Raw genomic sequence first — 14,275 nt, 5'->3', positions numbered from 1 at the left:
TAATTAGGACCTAATTAACGGTCGTACTAATTAGGACCATAGTAATTGTCCATGTAATTACATGGACAATTACTTACTTTACACTTAACAAAAATTAATATTTCAAATTTATATTGTTTCGAACTTACCGAAGTGAAGATACGAGAAACCACAAACGAAATCGATACCACCAAACACACGCAAAATAAAGCAAAGTACAAGAAATATTCGTACGTATGTAGCTGACGTAGTGAATATTGTGTTGTAAAAACAGAACGATACGATATAAACGGCAATTCCGTAGATAACAAAGTAAAAATTACCCCATATAGCGTTCATTTCATCAATAAATTCGCAGATTTACAAGTGTTTTCGCATTATTTCGTTAATTTCATATTTTGCATTTTGTTTTACAGCCAAATACAACTGCCGCGATGTGGCATTGAATCTTTCGTACATCATTATGCTTGATACTACAACTGCAGTACAACTCCACATTAGTAGGCCTATTTGCAAAATCATTATGTAATAAATACAAACGGAACAGAAAAGAGCTCATATCCAAGTTGTCTCCTGTTCTACTGCCTTAAATGTGTAAAATGAAAAAACGACTGAACCGATTAATGTATAAATGTACGTAGCGCCAGAAAACAAAATCGTGCCTGTCTGCCATTTTTGCATTTTTTCATTTTCTCCGGCATACTGTGAAATGCTTAAGTAGGAAGCTAATTTATATTTTGTGCCGGTACGAAGGATTATCAGCGTGGCACTGCCTGCAAGATAAACCATACTGAAAAGGAAAGGATTGTTTAAACCGCTTCCTGCTATTTTTTNCAGACACATAACGGGGATGGGTACCTTGACGGGAGGTGCGTCGGACTACTAAGCATGTCGGATTAAAAAACGTCAGACTATAGAGGGACAACTGTATTTAAAACTTTTTATACACACTATGTTCTACTCTTCAACAATTGCTAACTTTCGTTAAATGTACTGATTCTCGTTAGATTTTGGCAACTTAAAGTTTATTTCTGAGCTTAACGATTGGTTAAGGAGTAAGAAGCTTGGATATAATTTGAACAGATGTAATATAGAATTATCAAGTGCCACTGTCCAAGCCTTCTCAGTGTCTTGATTAGCTATTACGTATCCAAAATCAGCATTAAAAGGAGTGTTGACGACAGAAATGATATCTAGGAGATGTCTATAAATTGCATAATGCAAATACAGATTGGCGAATATGCAGGTAATTGTTACAATCCATTATGAGGAAGTGGAGGATGTTTACAAAAATGATACGTAATGCTAGGGTCTTTAGATTAACTGGATAGTTTATTAAATATGTAGGGATTAAGCTACCAATAGTTATAACAATATCTTCTAGTTGTAAAAATATCAATCATAAGTACTAAAAATGTTAATTACTTTCTCGGTTTCATCGGTAATTTTCCATCTTGCCACTGTTCGATACAATTTAGAATCCTGGAAACGTGTCTCAATCATCTTTATGGCCTTTCCGATCTGCGTGTCGTTCGAATATTTAAGGGCAAAGTAAACAATGTCGTCATTCAGCATACAATATTTTGTCATTACTTCCTCAGTAATTTCAGCACTTTCAGTCAAAGCCTTAGTCCAATCATAAAATTTAAAAGGTTCACTGCATAAAAAAAAATTCCTTTAGAACTTCTAATCATTCTTGACATTAGACTATTAAAAATTCACTGACCCATTCGGTGCATGTACGATGCCGTCGATGTCAGCTTTAATTAAAGCATCGCAAAAACTGAAATTAGAAATAATTAATATGTTAAAATTCATATTAAAATATACATTCCAAGCATTATAACTTACACTAAATCTATTCTTTTTGCCATGCGATGCTGATAAGCAGCGTGATGTAATTCGCTTCTGGTACGAAACATCCCACAAATGGAGCTTATCACCTTTACGAGAGTAAAAGAATTTAGAATTACAATAATATTAACTGAAAAAATTTAAAACTTACGATGGAACTGCTAGAGGGAATTGGATTGATGGAATAAGGCAATAAAACACTTGGGTGCATCCCTAGAAGGCTTTCTAGAAAAAACTGGCCCCTATTTAAGTGTTAGATGTAAAGAAAACCCAGAAAATTCCACACGAGCAGCCTATTGATGAGACAATGGCTGAGTTATCTACTCAGCCATTTATAAGCACATTGCTAGATGATAAAGTGTAGCTGTATGCTATATTTTGTGTATATTAATATATTAATTTAAGTTTAGTATAGTTTATTCCTTCTATCTAGAAGGAGATGGAATAAAAGGACAAATCCTTTTATTCCATCTCCTTCTAGAACTTTCCTATCTTAATCCCTGTCCCTTGAGTGGGATGACCAGTTCCAGGAAACGAAAGAACAAAGAATGACCCTTAGGACAATGATGAAAAGACAAAGGGCATTCGAGGACAGAACGACGAGGTGTACATAAGTGGAGAGTGAGCACTCCGGGTCGCTTAAGCAACGAACGGAGATATTGAAACGAAGTTAAGAAAAAGGTTCTCGTATGGCGACAGCGAAAAAGGAATTTAGAAAAGAAAATATAAATTATAGAGGAAGACGACGACAAGTCAAATTAGAAGAATTCGTCGTGTGGCATCCCACCCGACAGTACAATTAGTTCGAACACACCAACAAAAATCCCAGGTATTTCTGTCCCTATCATATGTATTCTTCCTTCATTCTTCTACTTTTATTCTTCTCTTTCACTAGTATTAAGTTAGCATATAAGATTAGTTTTAAGGTCGGGCCCTATCTGTTATCACAGTCGGAAACAGTACCGTACGTTTTAATCTAAATATTGTCATAGTAGTAATCTCATACCGTCGGGTTGTATTGTGACGTTGGAATCCATAATAAATATAATTTTTATGCGCAAAATTCTTTCATTCTATAACTTAATTTTGCCCTTATCACTCACAAAAGAACAGAGCCTGAAAATTTATCAAATGCAAATTTCTGAGAATCTGAACTTGAGTCTCATTTATCTTCAATGAAAACACTTGGATTAGTGAAAAACAGAACTCAACAGATTGGAATGGAAAGAATTGTGTGCATAGACAAACCATTCTTTCCAACTAAAAAAGTAAGAGGATCTGTTAATTCAATCCAACTCTATATAAAAATTCCTGAAAATCCAACTCAAACTCAAGCCTTGGAACCTCAGAATAACAGGCAAGAACTATATCTGCTTTATAGTTTACCAGTGGCCACGTGAATAAAACCTGATAGTTGGTTGTCAGCCTCATCAATTGGATGTCCACAAGGAGTTTACTGGGTTTTCTTCATAACGCGTTTCTACTTCCATTGCTTTTTGACACAAAGGACTTTAATATATCCCCTATATCAATTATGATATTTAAGTCCTGTTACCTTATCACGAAAACAAATTATGTTCTTTCCATTCACTTCAATTACTCTGGCAAACTGCATGAGACGTTTATATTCAAATCCACACTTAATGCCAAGATAATGACAGTCTCTGAGATAATAATCCCATTTGTCAACATCCAGTCCAGAATCTTCATTGTTTACTATCTGAAAAATATAAAATAAAACATAAAAAGTTTGTTCTCAAACTTTTTGGGCTGCAATTTCAAAATATTATAAACCTATAAATTCCCACTGTCATCTGTCTGTCCGTCTCTTAATCTCAAGAACAGAGTAAGAGGAATGAAAGACAAGACCAGATATGGAAACCTTAAGGACAAGATGCCCCAATTAACCACATACGAACTTCTAATTTGGACCGGAAGTCACCTTATTTCAATTCGACCATTTTCCCCTGAAGTTAGACAAATGATCAGCATGACTCTTGCTAACAGGAAAGTATGATGTGCAGGGGTAAGACACTATTAATTTGAAGGTATTTCAAGTAAATAGTTTTATCAACGAAACAATAGATATTCAATATCAGGAACAATTACATAACCCTAAATTAAAGTTTTCTCAAGGCCCAGAAAAAATCCCTAGCTTCTCCTCCTCCCTCTCAATGGTCCTGAATATAGTCTAAATGATTTATAACACTGTGACAATGATAAATTCTACACAGTAAAACATTTATTGCAGATTAAGCTCATATAAAAGTAAGCAATGCACCTTTAACATCAGGTAGTATTAGAGAAATGCTAACATTTTCAACCCAGTTAATGAGCCATCCTTGGATATGGACATTAAAAAGTTAAATGTCAGTGTCAATCAAATCTTTCTGGTGCTGACATAAGAGATTAGAATGTGCAGAAAGTCTTCTACACATTCCAATCTAATAACAGTTTTCTCGCTTGCATTCAATGCATACATAAGGTTAGTGAACTTTATATTGTTTACTTCATTAGATAATAGTAAATTAAAAGCTTTGTGGTAAAAGCTTAAAGTCGGCTACCTCTCCACAAAAAGCCATGAACTTGTAGTCATCCCCAATTAATACACATAAGTGTTATGGTGCTGCTCAGCACTATTTTGCAGTAACATTGAAGTGTTGTTGTAGCAGCCTAGTGTGCCGTGGAACCCTGATTAAAAACCACTGCATTAATCTAATTATTTAACCAAAATAGTGGCAGTAAACATTACATGACTGCTTTCGTAATACCTTTTGCATTGTACTGTACCTGATGGCAACAGGAGGCTTTTCTCATACACACAAATACTGAACTGTATGTAATCATATAAGAAACTGGCATCAAATTAATTTGTGTGGTATGACTTAAAATGTGTAATATAAACCTCTTGGTGCCCATGAATATCAAAACTTTTTTTAATTCCATTAGTGTAACTGGCATGATTAAGTTAAGTAGTCTTTCCTAAATCATACTTGTCTATCTGCAATTTTAATTACTATTCACTTTATACAGTAGACCCCCCCTATAACACTGTTGATAATTCCGGGTTATATGAATTCCACGTTGTACGAGTCACTTAGATTTTACAAATACATGTGCCAGGCTGTGAACAACTCACGTATTTGTAAAATCTAAGAGACTCGTACAACATGAAATTCATATAACCCGGAATTATCAACAGTGTTATAGGGGGGTCTATTGAATTTGAAAGTATCTGAACATCTAAAGAAATATAAAGAAAAGGAAGACTTAAAAGAAAAGGGATGAAGAACCGCAGAGTGGCACCTTAAAAGTATCTCCAAAGGAAATTGTAAGTGTAAGAGACAAATTAGTAAAATTATAATTTAATATACAGTAATACCTCGACTTACGCTACCCCGACTTACGCGAACCCAGAGTTACGCGATTTTCAAATCTCGTCGAATCGTCTTTTGTTTGAGCGCCAGGCAACTCTTGATTACTCACTCCCCCATACTATTGTTCAGCTTACATGTTCGAACGTGTCGCGCGGAATCGACGCATAGCTACAATTTATTTTGTGTTATTTATTTCTGTGTTTGTTATATCTACGGAGACTCGAGAGACTCTATGTGGCGATTTCTTGTAACCGTGAATAAATCAAAAGACATATACACATTTTACTGTCTGTACTCAACATACATGTCAGCATTTCATGCTATTTACATATGCATTCCTTTCATAGTAAATCAGTCGAACACTATAACTTTGTAACTGTTTTTTCATATCATGCATTGTTCAGTTAAGTGAGTGTATAAAGACTTTGCTACGCACCTTGTATATCTTATTCAAAGGAGAAAATATATGTTAAAAAGAATATTTTTAAAATACAGAGACTAAATTATAATTTACCTGATATAAGAATGCTCGTTTGTTGTCTCTCTATAAAATTAAAAAGTGGTCCTTTGTAAGAAATTATAACAAATAGCATTATCTATATATATAACTTTAAGCATTATCTATATATATATATTTACTGTGCGTCCTTCTATAAGATCGGTGATAAACTGTATTCCATGTTGATCAATTCCAAATTTTTTAAATTCATCAGCCAAATTGTACTTTTTTACAATGTAATTAAAGATTTTAATCGATGCATCTTCGTGCTAAAAAACACAAAATCAACATTTATGATATCAATGATACGAAACTTTTTAATTATTCCAAAAACTGTCATATTTACTTTCCACTTTTGAGTTTCATTCTTTCTCTTTTCTTTAGATTTCTCCATGAAAATCTCCCAAAAGTGAGAAAATGGACCATGACCGAGATCGTGACACAACCCGGCTATCTGTACGCAGCGTATTTCGGCATCCGTAATGTCTAGATCGGGCTGATTGTTCCGCAGTTCCAGAAGAAATTGTTTTGACAGATAAGCCACCCTACAATTTGTAATGTTCAACTTAATTGAAAACAAAAACAAGAAAATGGTATATGTGAAACTAGTTTTACAAATGCATATGATGTATATGTTAGGCTCAAAAACCAAAAACGCAACCGCAACACCTTGTAGTCTCTTTAAATCATCAACAATTCAAAACTCACATCGTGGCTTTCATGATATTTGACCACTATGTGTTGTGGTAATTTCGCTTTGTGGTTATTTAGAATTAGCAGCAAAACATTGTGGCTGTTTTTACAACTGTCACGATGCGAATTTTGCATTGTGGATGATTTAATTAAAGAGAAAACAACATATTGTGGTCGTTTTCAGTCTTTGAGCCTAACATATACCCATAAAAACATTGCACTAAGCTACCTTGCTTCTCTCATGTATTAGCTAAATATGTGTGGATGAGAGTACAGTTAGTGGGCTATTCAATTGCATAGCCACTGTGCACCCTTAACTCAAGTTTGTTTTGCGAACAAATCCTATCTTGGCTGTTATAAAATACTGTATAGTGGCAAATTAAATTATAAAGCCATAAAGCATCCCAAAATTAATATAAAACATTACTTTGTCAAGATAAAAAGAATGGCTGAACATCATTAAAAAATGAATAGTCACACTGTGTGAGATTTTCTGCATGGCTTTGCATGCTTGAGGCCATGTAGAGAAGCTCACATTTCTTCAAACCACTTACCTTTGAATATCTTAACTACACCAAAATCATTCTATACTAATTTACATATGTTCTATGACTTAAATTTAAACTGCTCCACTATTTTTCATATAAATGGAGATAGGATTTGGCCCCTCGAGAATGGCAATTGGGAGTACATAGCAACTACACCATTAAATAGCCCACTCTTGATTACCCATACTCTTATGCACATGTATTTAGCTACTATGTAGCAGAATCAAGATATAGCCAGGTGAAACATTCACATTTACCTGCGTACCTTTGTAATGAAAATCTACATTTGTAAATATAACTTGTCTATGTCCTCTTACCCTAAAGAGTGTTCAAATCGATTATTAGTGGCTCCGGGATAAACAGTATAAACAAATCCGAGTTGTTTAAGAAATCGGAGTCTCTGGAACTCTTGCGTGTCTATGATCTTCAGACATAGAGAATCAAAACTTATCTGACCATGTACGGGATCACAAAATACCTAGAAATGAAAAATAATTAATTTATTTTATTAAAAATTTCTATTTGATATATTCGCTTTTATATTAAGAATAAGAACTTTTAAATTTTGTTTACAAACACTGCATAAACAACTGAGAAAAAATGGTCTTTCTCTCTATCTCTTGCCTTGTAGGTGCCAAAACAAGATGATAACAGGACAGGTATGAAGAGCTTTTTGTCATACCTACCATAAATTTGGCCAGGCTCACAATGACGAAGGGACAAAGCAGATGTATTCAAACTGAAAATGTTCAAGAATCTAATCTAGACTTGAACCTGGATCCCTGAGAGCACCTTGACTTCCACCTAACCATAAAAAACTAATCAGTGTTTGAGTCCAGATCAGATCCACGGAAATTTCGTGATATTCAGACCCAGCCATATCAGTTTTCCTTCGCCACTAGTCACCATTGTGGGTCTGGCTAAAGCCAACATGAATATGAAAAACTCCTATATAGTGGCATGGCCAGGTTTTGAAATGAGGAAGGCACAAAGGAAAAAAGGATAGGAAGAGCATTTGCTCCTCCCACACCCCTAGTTTCACTGGTCTTACGTGTGAACAACAATGGTGACATAGAAAATCACTTACTTTTAGTAACAGTGTCAAATAAAATTGTTGTTAGATTATAAAATTAATTTATAAAATGAATAAAAAAAAATAAATAAATAAATACCTGTTCTCTCTTACTATTTTCCTCTGAAAAGTGTTTGTTAGTATCTTTAAGGAAGAAAAATAAAAATAAATATTAAAATATTTAATAATCAAAACAATAATTAATCAATCCTTTCAATATAATTTATAAACAAAAGATTTGTTTGTAAGAAAAAAATGTTAAAAAGTTTTAAGTTACTCACTTGTTAAACAAGAAATTGGTTAAAATAACTGTACAATTAATTAAGCTCTCTTATATTTTACAATAATAAAGTATATTTACTTCAATAATGTGAACCAAATCAATATTAGGGGGTGCCCAAATTAGAACAAGCAAACCTACGTTCACCCCTGCACCACTAGAGATGTAGCCACTAGTGCCACAAATGAACAGTATATTCTAATTATATATCATATACAGTGGCATCTCGGTACTTGAACTTCCTTCCAGAAGGCTGCTCGAATGTCAGTCTGTCTGAGTACCAAATGTATTTTTCCCATAACCAGTGCTGTGGAGTCGGAGTCGTGGAGTTTTGATGTTTTAGCCGGAGTCAGAGTCGGATGGTAAGGAAAAGTCAGAGTCGGAGTCGGAGTCAGTAGATTTTTACGCGACTTCCACAGCCCTGGCAGGGCTGTTGAGTCGGAGTCGGAGTCGGAGTCGGAGTCGGAGTCGTGGAGTTTTGGTGTTTTAGCCAAAGTCGGAGTCAGAGTCGGATGATAAGGAAAAGTCAGAGTCGGAGTCGGAGTCAGAGTCGGTAGATTTTTACGCGACTGCACAGCCCTGCCCATAACGAATAATGTAAATGAGCAATTATTTATTGCAATGTCGTCACAATGCCAAGCTGCGATTTTTATTCATATTTTTAATTTATTTCATTTAAAATATATTCTCTCCACCTCAAATTAGTAGTGGCTTGCCCCTGTACATCATACTCTTCGTTTAACAATAGAGTCGTGCCGATCATCTGTCTAACACCTTTTGGGGGAAGTTCTGAATTGAAATAATGAGACTTCCGGTTTGTATCGAAAGTTCTTATGTAGTTAATCGGGACTTCCTGTCCCTAAGGTTTCCATATCTGGTCTCGTCTTTTGTCTAACTTCATTCTCAAGATTAAGGAACGGCAGATGAACAAGACAGTGGGAACTTATAGGTGAAGCTTGTGGTAACACCAAGTCTACTCCTTGAAAGTATTTTTTTATTCAGTCACCCCGTATAGCACTCGGAATATAATTTAGATTCTAAAGAATGATTATAAGATGTAAAAAAGTAATAAAATTATATTCACTGAGTTGTATCATAAAAATTAATTAAGTTAGCTTATAAAATATTTTTAAAAAATCTTAAAATCTGAAGCAATTTTTTAAAAATGTACAATTATTTTAAACAATTTCATTTTTTTAGATTTATACTCCGCCAAAAAACTAAAATAAAATAAGAAAATTTTAATAAATTTAAACTATGAAAGGATTAATTAAAACAAAATAAAAATAAAATGTGGTAGTTAATATCTAATTCTTAGTTAGTTTTTATTGTAGTGTTTCAATAAATAAAGAATTAATTAATTAATAATATAACATACACAAAAATTAATTGGTTCAATAGACCCACTCATTAGCATAAGGCGCCAACAAATTATAAGATAATTGGCCACAGTTTTGCCCATTATATCAATGATCAAATGAAAGTAAACTCATAAGAAATGGGGCCCACCAGTGGCCAAGCGGTCTTCATACCCTGAACACTGGCAGCTGGTTGCAGAGAAAGCATTTACATTAAACGACATTTAATGGCCAAACGGCCTACAGACATTGGCTGGCTGAACCGCGGTTTAAAATATGTTGCAGAGACGACGATTGTCTATTTCCGAATGCCATTTAAACGGATCTCGGCAAAACGTTAGCTCTTACTTTCTTCGCCGTTACTCTCCTGTTTTAGGAGTCGTTCAGACAATCAAATCGTGTGACATCAGAAACATGGGGACTGTGTCGAAAACGTGTAGGGATTTTTCAGAAGAAGAAAAGATCATCCTGGCAGAAATTATCTCATAGTTGAAGAGAAGGGGTAGGGAAACCATACTCTAGAGTGAAAAAACCGCATCGGAGAAGATTCAAAACGAATTCTCCTCGTCATTTCCCTGTAGAGCAGCTCGTACAATAATACAATTGAAAGGCAAGTATGAATGTAAAATATTCATTTCAGATTATAAGATGTTAGTTAATATTTTTAACATTAATAATATTAATTAAAGTATAATAATTCAAAACTTTAATAAAAAGTATATAGGAAGTTATGATTATTAATCACCTAAATTAAATGTATTACAATGAAAATTACTTTTTGCAAAAGTTTACTAGAAAAGTATATCTTATGATCTATGTTATAGGATGCTGGAAGCGATTAAAAAATAGACACCAAAAAAAGAGGCAGATAATAACCGAAGTGTTGCACATATAACAGGTGGAGGACCAGAACCATTATCATTGAATCCCTTGATGTTTTATCTGTTTTGGGTGATGGTATTGAACTGTTACCCAATCCGGATGATCCACCATCACCACTTATCATTACATATGAAAATAATACTGAATCACTTACAGCTACAAATGAATACAGTTGACCCCTTATAACACTGTTGATTATTCCGTTTTATATGAATTCCATGTTGTACGAGTCACTTAGATTTTACAAATACATCAGCCGTTCACAGCCCGGCACACGTATTTGTAAAATCTAAGTGACTCGTACAACATGGAATTCATATAAAACGGAATTATCAATAGTGTTATAAGGGGGTTGACTGTATTCATATTATATTTATAGCATTAACTCATTAGAGAAAGCCCAAATCCAGCTAATAGAGGAGGGCATAAAAACAGAGAATATGAAACAACATACAGAAAGGAAGAAGCAAGAAGCGGAACAACTTAACATAGAGTTATTAAGGTTAATACTTGTTGAGTAAATTAAAACTCACTTTTTGCACTATTTGTGAAAATCACTACCTTTTGTTTATCAATTAGAACATATTACAGTCTGTTACAAAAATATAAGTCTGTTAAAAATGAATTTATTATAATAATAATTAAAATTATCATGACTAGAGTGAGATGTCATCATTTTTAACTGTCATGGTGGCTTTTTTCAATGCTTTATTGAATGTTTTATAAACATTTTCAACAATGCCTCGTGGAACTGTACTTCAGGAGCAAGAAATACGTAAAATTTATTATTTGAGTGGTTCAGACAAGTCTCTGAGGCAAATTCCTGCTGCTGTAAATAGATGTACGAATGCTGTTCGAAACGTTTTCCAACAAGGTAAAAATTATGGGCAAAAAAAGGAAGTCAGGACAGCCTAAATGTTTAACATCCCTGAGAGAGAAGATTTTAAGCTTATAACTAATAAAAACATGTCAACGAGGCAAAATGCTGCCGAATTACCAATAGACGTATCTCATGTGACTGTTTGGAGAACTTTAAAAAACAATGACAATGTAAAATATTTAAAAATGAAGTTGAAACCACCTTTAACTGCCAAACACAAATCAATGCATTTACGCTGGGCTAAAGACAAGATGGTATGAACTGAAGAATGGCAAGAAACAACGTTTAGTGATGAGAAAAAGTTTAATTTAGATGACCCTGATAGGTTTTCATATTATTGGCATGATTTAAGAAGAGAAAGAAGAGTTAAAATAAGCCGGCAACAAGGGGCTGGGTCTGTAATGATTTGGGGTGGTTTTGGAGGTAAATGGGATGGATGAGGAGGTAAAACTGATTAGTATTTGTTGACAAAAATATGTTTTAACATATACAAAACTGTTTTCTATAAAAAAAATTTAAATATTCATATAAAAGTATTCCTATACTTTTGTAACAGACTGTAGAAGATCAAGGATTGAAAATAAGTTATTTTACAATATGGAGTTTTCATATTTTATATCTAAGTAATGTGTTAAGTCCAAAATGTAAGTTTTAAACAAAATTTTGAAATTTGTATATAAAATAAAGACATTAATTTATATTTCTAGCTCAGCTTTCTATAAATAAACTCTATAATGACTTTAAAACTGTTTTTAACCACATCAAATACATAAAATGTCAACATAAATCTGCTAATTTTAGTGTATGAAAACCAAATATTTGGTACAACAAACATTAAATTAAATATATTTCCAAAATAAATTTAAATTGAAAAATCATAATTTAAATCCTTTCGAGGAATATTTGTTACATAGGTTACGTTAAGTAATATTTTTATTTAAAATAAATAAAAAAAAATTATTTTATCTGTGATAGGATCACTCTTTTCGAAATTGTATGGTCCTGAAAAGGACCTTTTGTCGTAGTCCTAAAGTACTGTTTCATTTAAGTAAAATGTTGCAGTACAATAGATCTTCAAAGAGCAGATTGCTCATTGTTGAAATTGCTTCCTGTCTTTCTTCATTTAAACGTTTAATAATAAACTCCTCTTCTTTAAAATCTTTTATGCGCCCAGTGCAAGCTTCTGTAACTATGCCCCAAAACTTGGCCCAGGTCATTTCTGTGCCCTCCCCAGAGTCTGCCTTGTGTCTGGGCACCACTGGCACCGCCCTAGTTACGACACGATAACTCATAGCATTTAAAAATCAACACTAAAGTTTGTTAAAAATACAAATATAGAATACTGTATATTTCCGCAGATAAAACAATAATTGAATCATAAAAGAAGACCCCCAAAATCTGGGGTCGTCTTTTAAAACAGATATATGCTAAAACTATAAAACTTTTAATGAAAATTTATACCTCATCTTATCTGCGGAAATATACGGTATCTAAAAAGCATCTTCACTTTTCCTTTCTCACTCCAGAAACTCATCTAAAGATATTCAATCTTTCATTTGTCCTAGAACCTCAGTAAATTATGTAAAGACAAGAGTGACCTGAATTTTTTAATGTTATATACTTGTTTTCACAGTTATACAATCACTGGTGGACATTTCTTGTCTTTTATATAATTTAGTGAGGTCGTAGTCTCAAATAAGATCAAACCTCGGCATGTTTTAGAAAAGTTTCTGGCGAAAAAAAGAGCAAATGAAGATGCCATTTGGATAGCCTACATTCTCTTTGATCAAATTAATATACCAGTAATAATTAAAATATATCTTACCGTTTCCTTTAATATCACGCATCCTTTGCTCCGCTCCGAGTCTACCGTCCTGCAAATCAGAAAAGAAGAAATTATCTTTTCGGCACAGCTCTATTTATTTAATAAATTATTTTTTGTTTTGTTTCTACTTCTGATTATGCATGTTTTCAAATTATTAATTATCAGATAACAACATTTGAAAGATAACATTATATGGAAAACTAATTTATCTGTATGATTTCACTCAATACTTTCTCGACAAACAACACCATCACAAGATAACTGATAAGTTATTAATTCATTTAATGATAAAACTTATAAAAGAATTTTAAAACTTTTTTCATTTCTCTCTCTGCTCTGTGAATGCTAAAAGGGTCTTTATTTCATACCTATTATGTATTCAGCCACACAAGTGCATAATAGGTCAGCTGAGAGGTGAGAGAAGGAGATCAAAGCCAGATTGCCTCTAAGCTAAGTAGCTCAGGGCCTATTATAAGTCTAGCTTCAACCCTCATTTTTAAATGTATTACAGTCGACCCCCCTATAACACTGTTAATAATTCCATTTTATATGAATTCCATGTTGTACGAGTCACTTAGATTTTACAAATACGTGTACCGGGCTGTAAACGGCACACGTATTTATAAAACCTAAGTGACTCGTACAACATGGAATTCATATAAAACAAAATAATCAACAGTGTTATAGGGGATCGACTGTATTACTGGAAGGAGGAGAAGGACCTGTTATATTATAGCTTAGGGCCGTAATATTTAATTGCTTTTTATACTGGCTACAGAAACATAAACATAAACACTTCTATGGATTTTAGATACTTTCTATTACACGGCTCATTTCAATAATTTTAATCAATTTTATTTCCACTTCTCGATGTATTATTTGATGTTTTTATTGATTAGAAAGCAAAAACGTAATAAAAAGATAATTTTTAATCTCTACTCGGTTTGAAAACTGTATAGGCTATTTTAACAAATAAAATGTAATAAAATTTCTGTATAATTTACAGTAATTTTATAAAAGGAAAGCAA

General features: G+C 33.3%; 1 protein-coding gene across 4 annotated transcripts in view; it reads right to left on the bottom strand.

Annotated features, from left to right (window-relative positions):
- LOC111615863 (deoxynucleoside triphosphate triphosphohydrolase SAMHD1-like) overlaps positions 1–14,275 on the bottom strand; it is a 57,306-nt gene that overhangs the window by 18,723 nt on the left and 24,308 nt on the right. For 2 of the 4 annotated variants that reach the window (XM_023357299.1, XM_023357304.1), the window contains exons 2-11: positions 13,248–13,296; positions 8,123–8,166; positions 7,268–7,428; positions 6,056–6,254; positions 5,850–5,978; positions 5,725–5,754; positions 3,389–3,553; positions 1,831–1,922; positions 1,706–1,762; positions 1,405–1,636 (exon numbers count right to left, since the gene is read on the bottom strand). In XM_023357299.1, coding sequence (XP_023213067.1) covers positions 1,405–1,636; positions 1,706–1,762; positions 1,831–1,922; positions 3,389–3,553; positions 5,725–5,754; positions 5,850–5,978; positions 6,056–6,254; positions 7,268–7,428; positions 8,123–8,166; positions 13,248–13,269 — 1,131 coding nt within the window. In that variant the 5' untranslated portion in view covers positions 13,270–13,296. The remainder of the gene's footprint in view (positions 1–1,404; positions 1,637–1,705; positions 1,763–1,830; positions 1,923–3,388; positions 3,554–5,724; positions 5,755–5,849; positions 5,979–6,055; positions 6,255–7,267; positions 7,429–8,122; positions 8,167–13,247; positions 13,297–14,275) is intronic. The other 2 variants (XM_023357313.1, XM_023357320.1) reach the window with 1 other exon arrangement.

The sequence above is a fragment of the Centruroides sculpturatus genome, unplaced genomic scaffold (assembly GCF_000671375.1).
Source record: "Centruroides sculpturatus isolate CEXI.00-Female unplaced genomic scaffold, Cexi_2.0 scaffold161, whole genome shotgun sequence".
Taxonomy (NCBI): domain Eukaryota; kingdom Metazoa; phylum Arthropoda; class Arachnida; order Scorpiones; family Buthidae; genus Centruroides; species Centruroides sculpturatus.
Note: the sequence above shows the minus strand (reverse complement) of the source record. Positions and strands in the feature narration are given on the sequence as shown.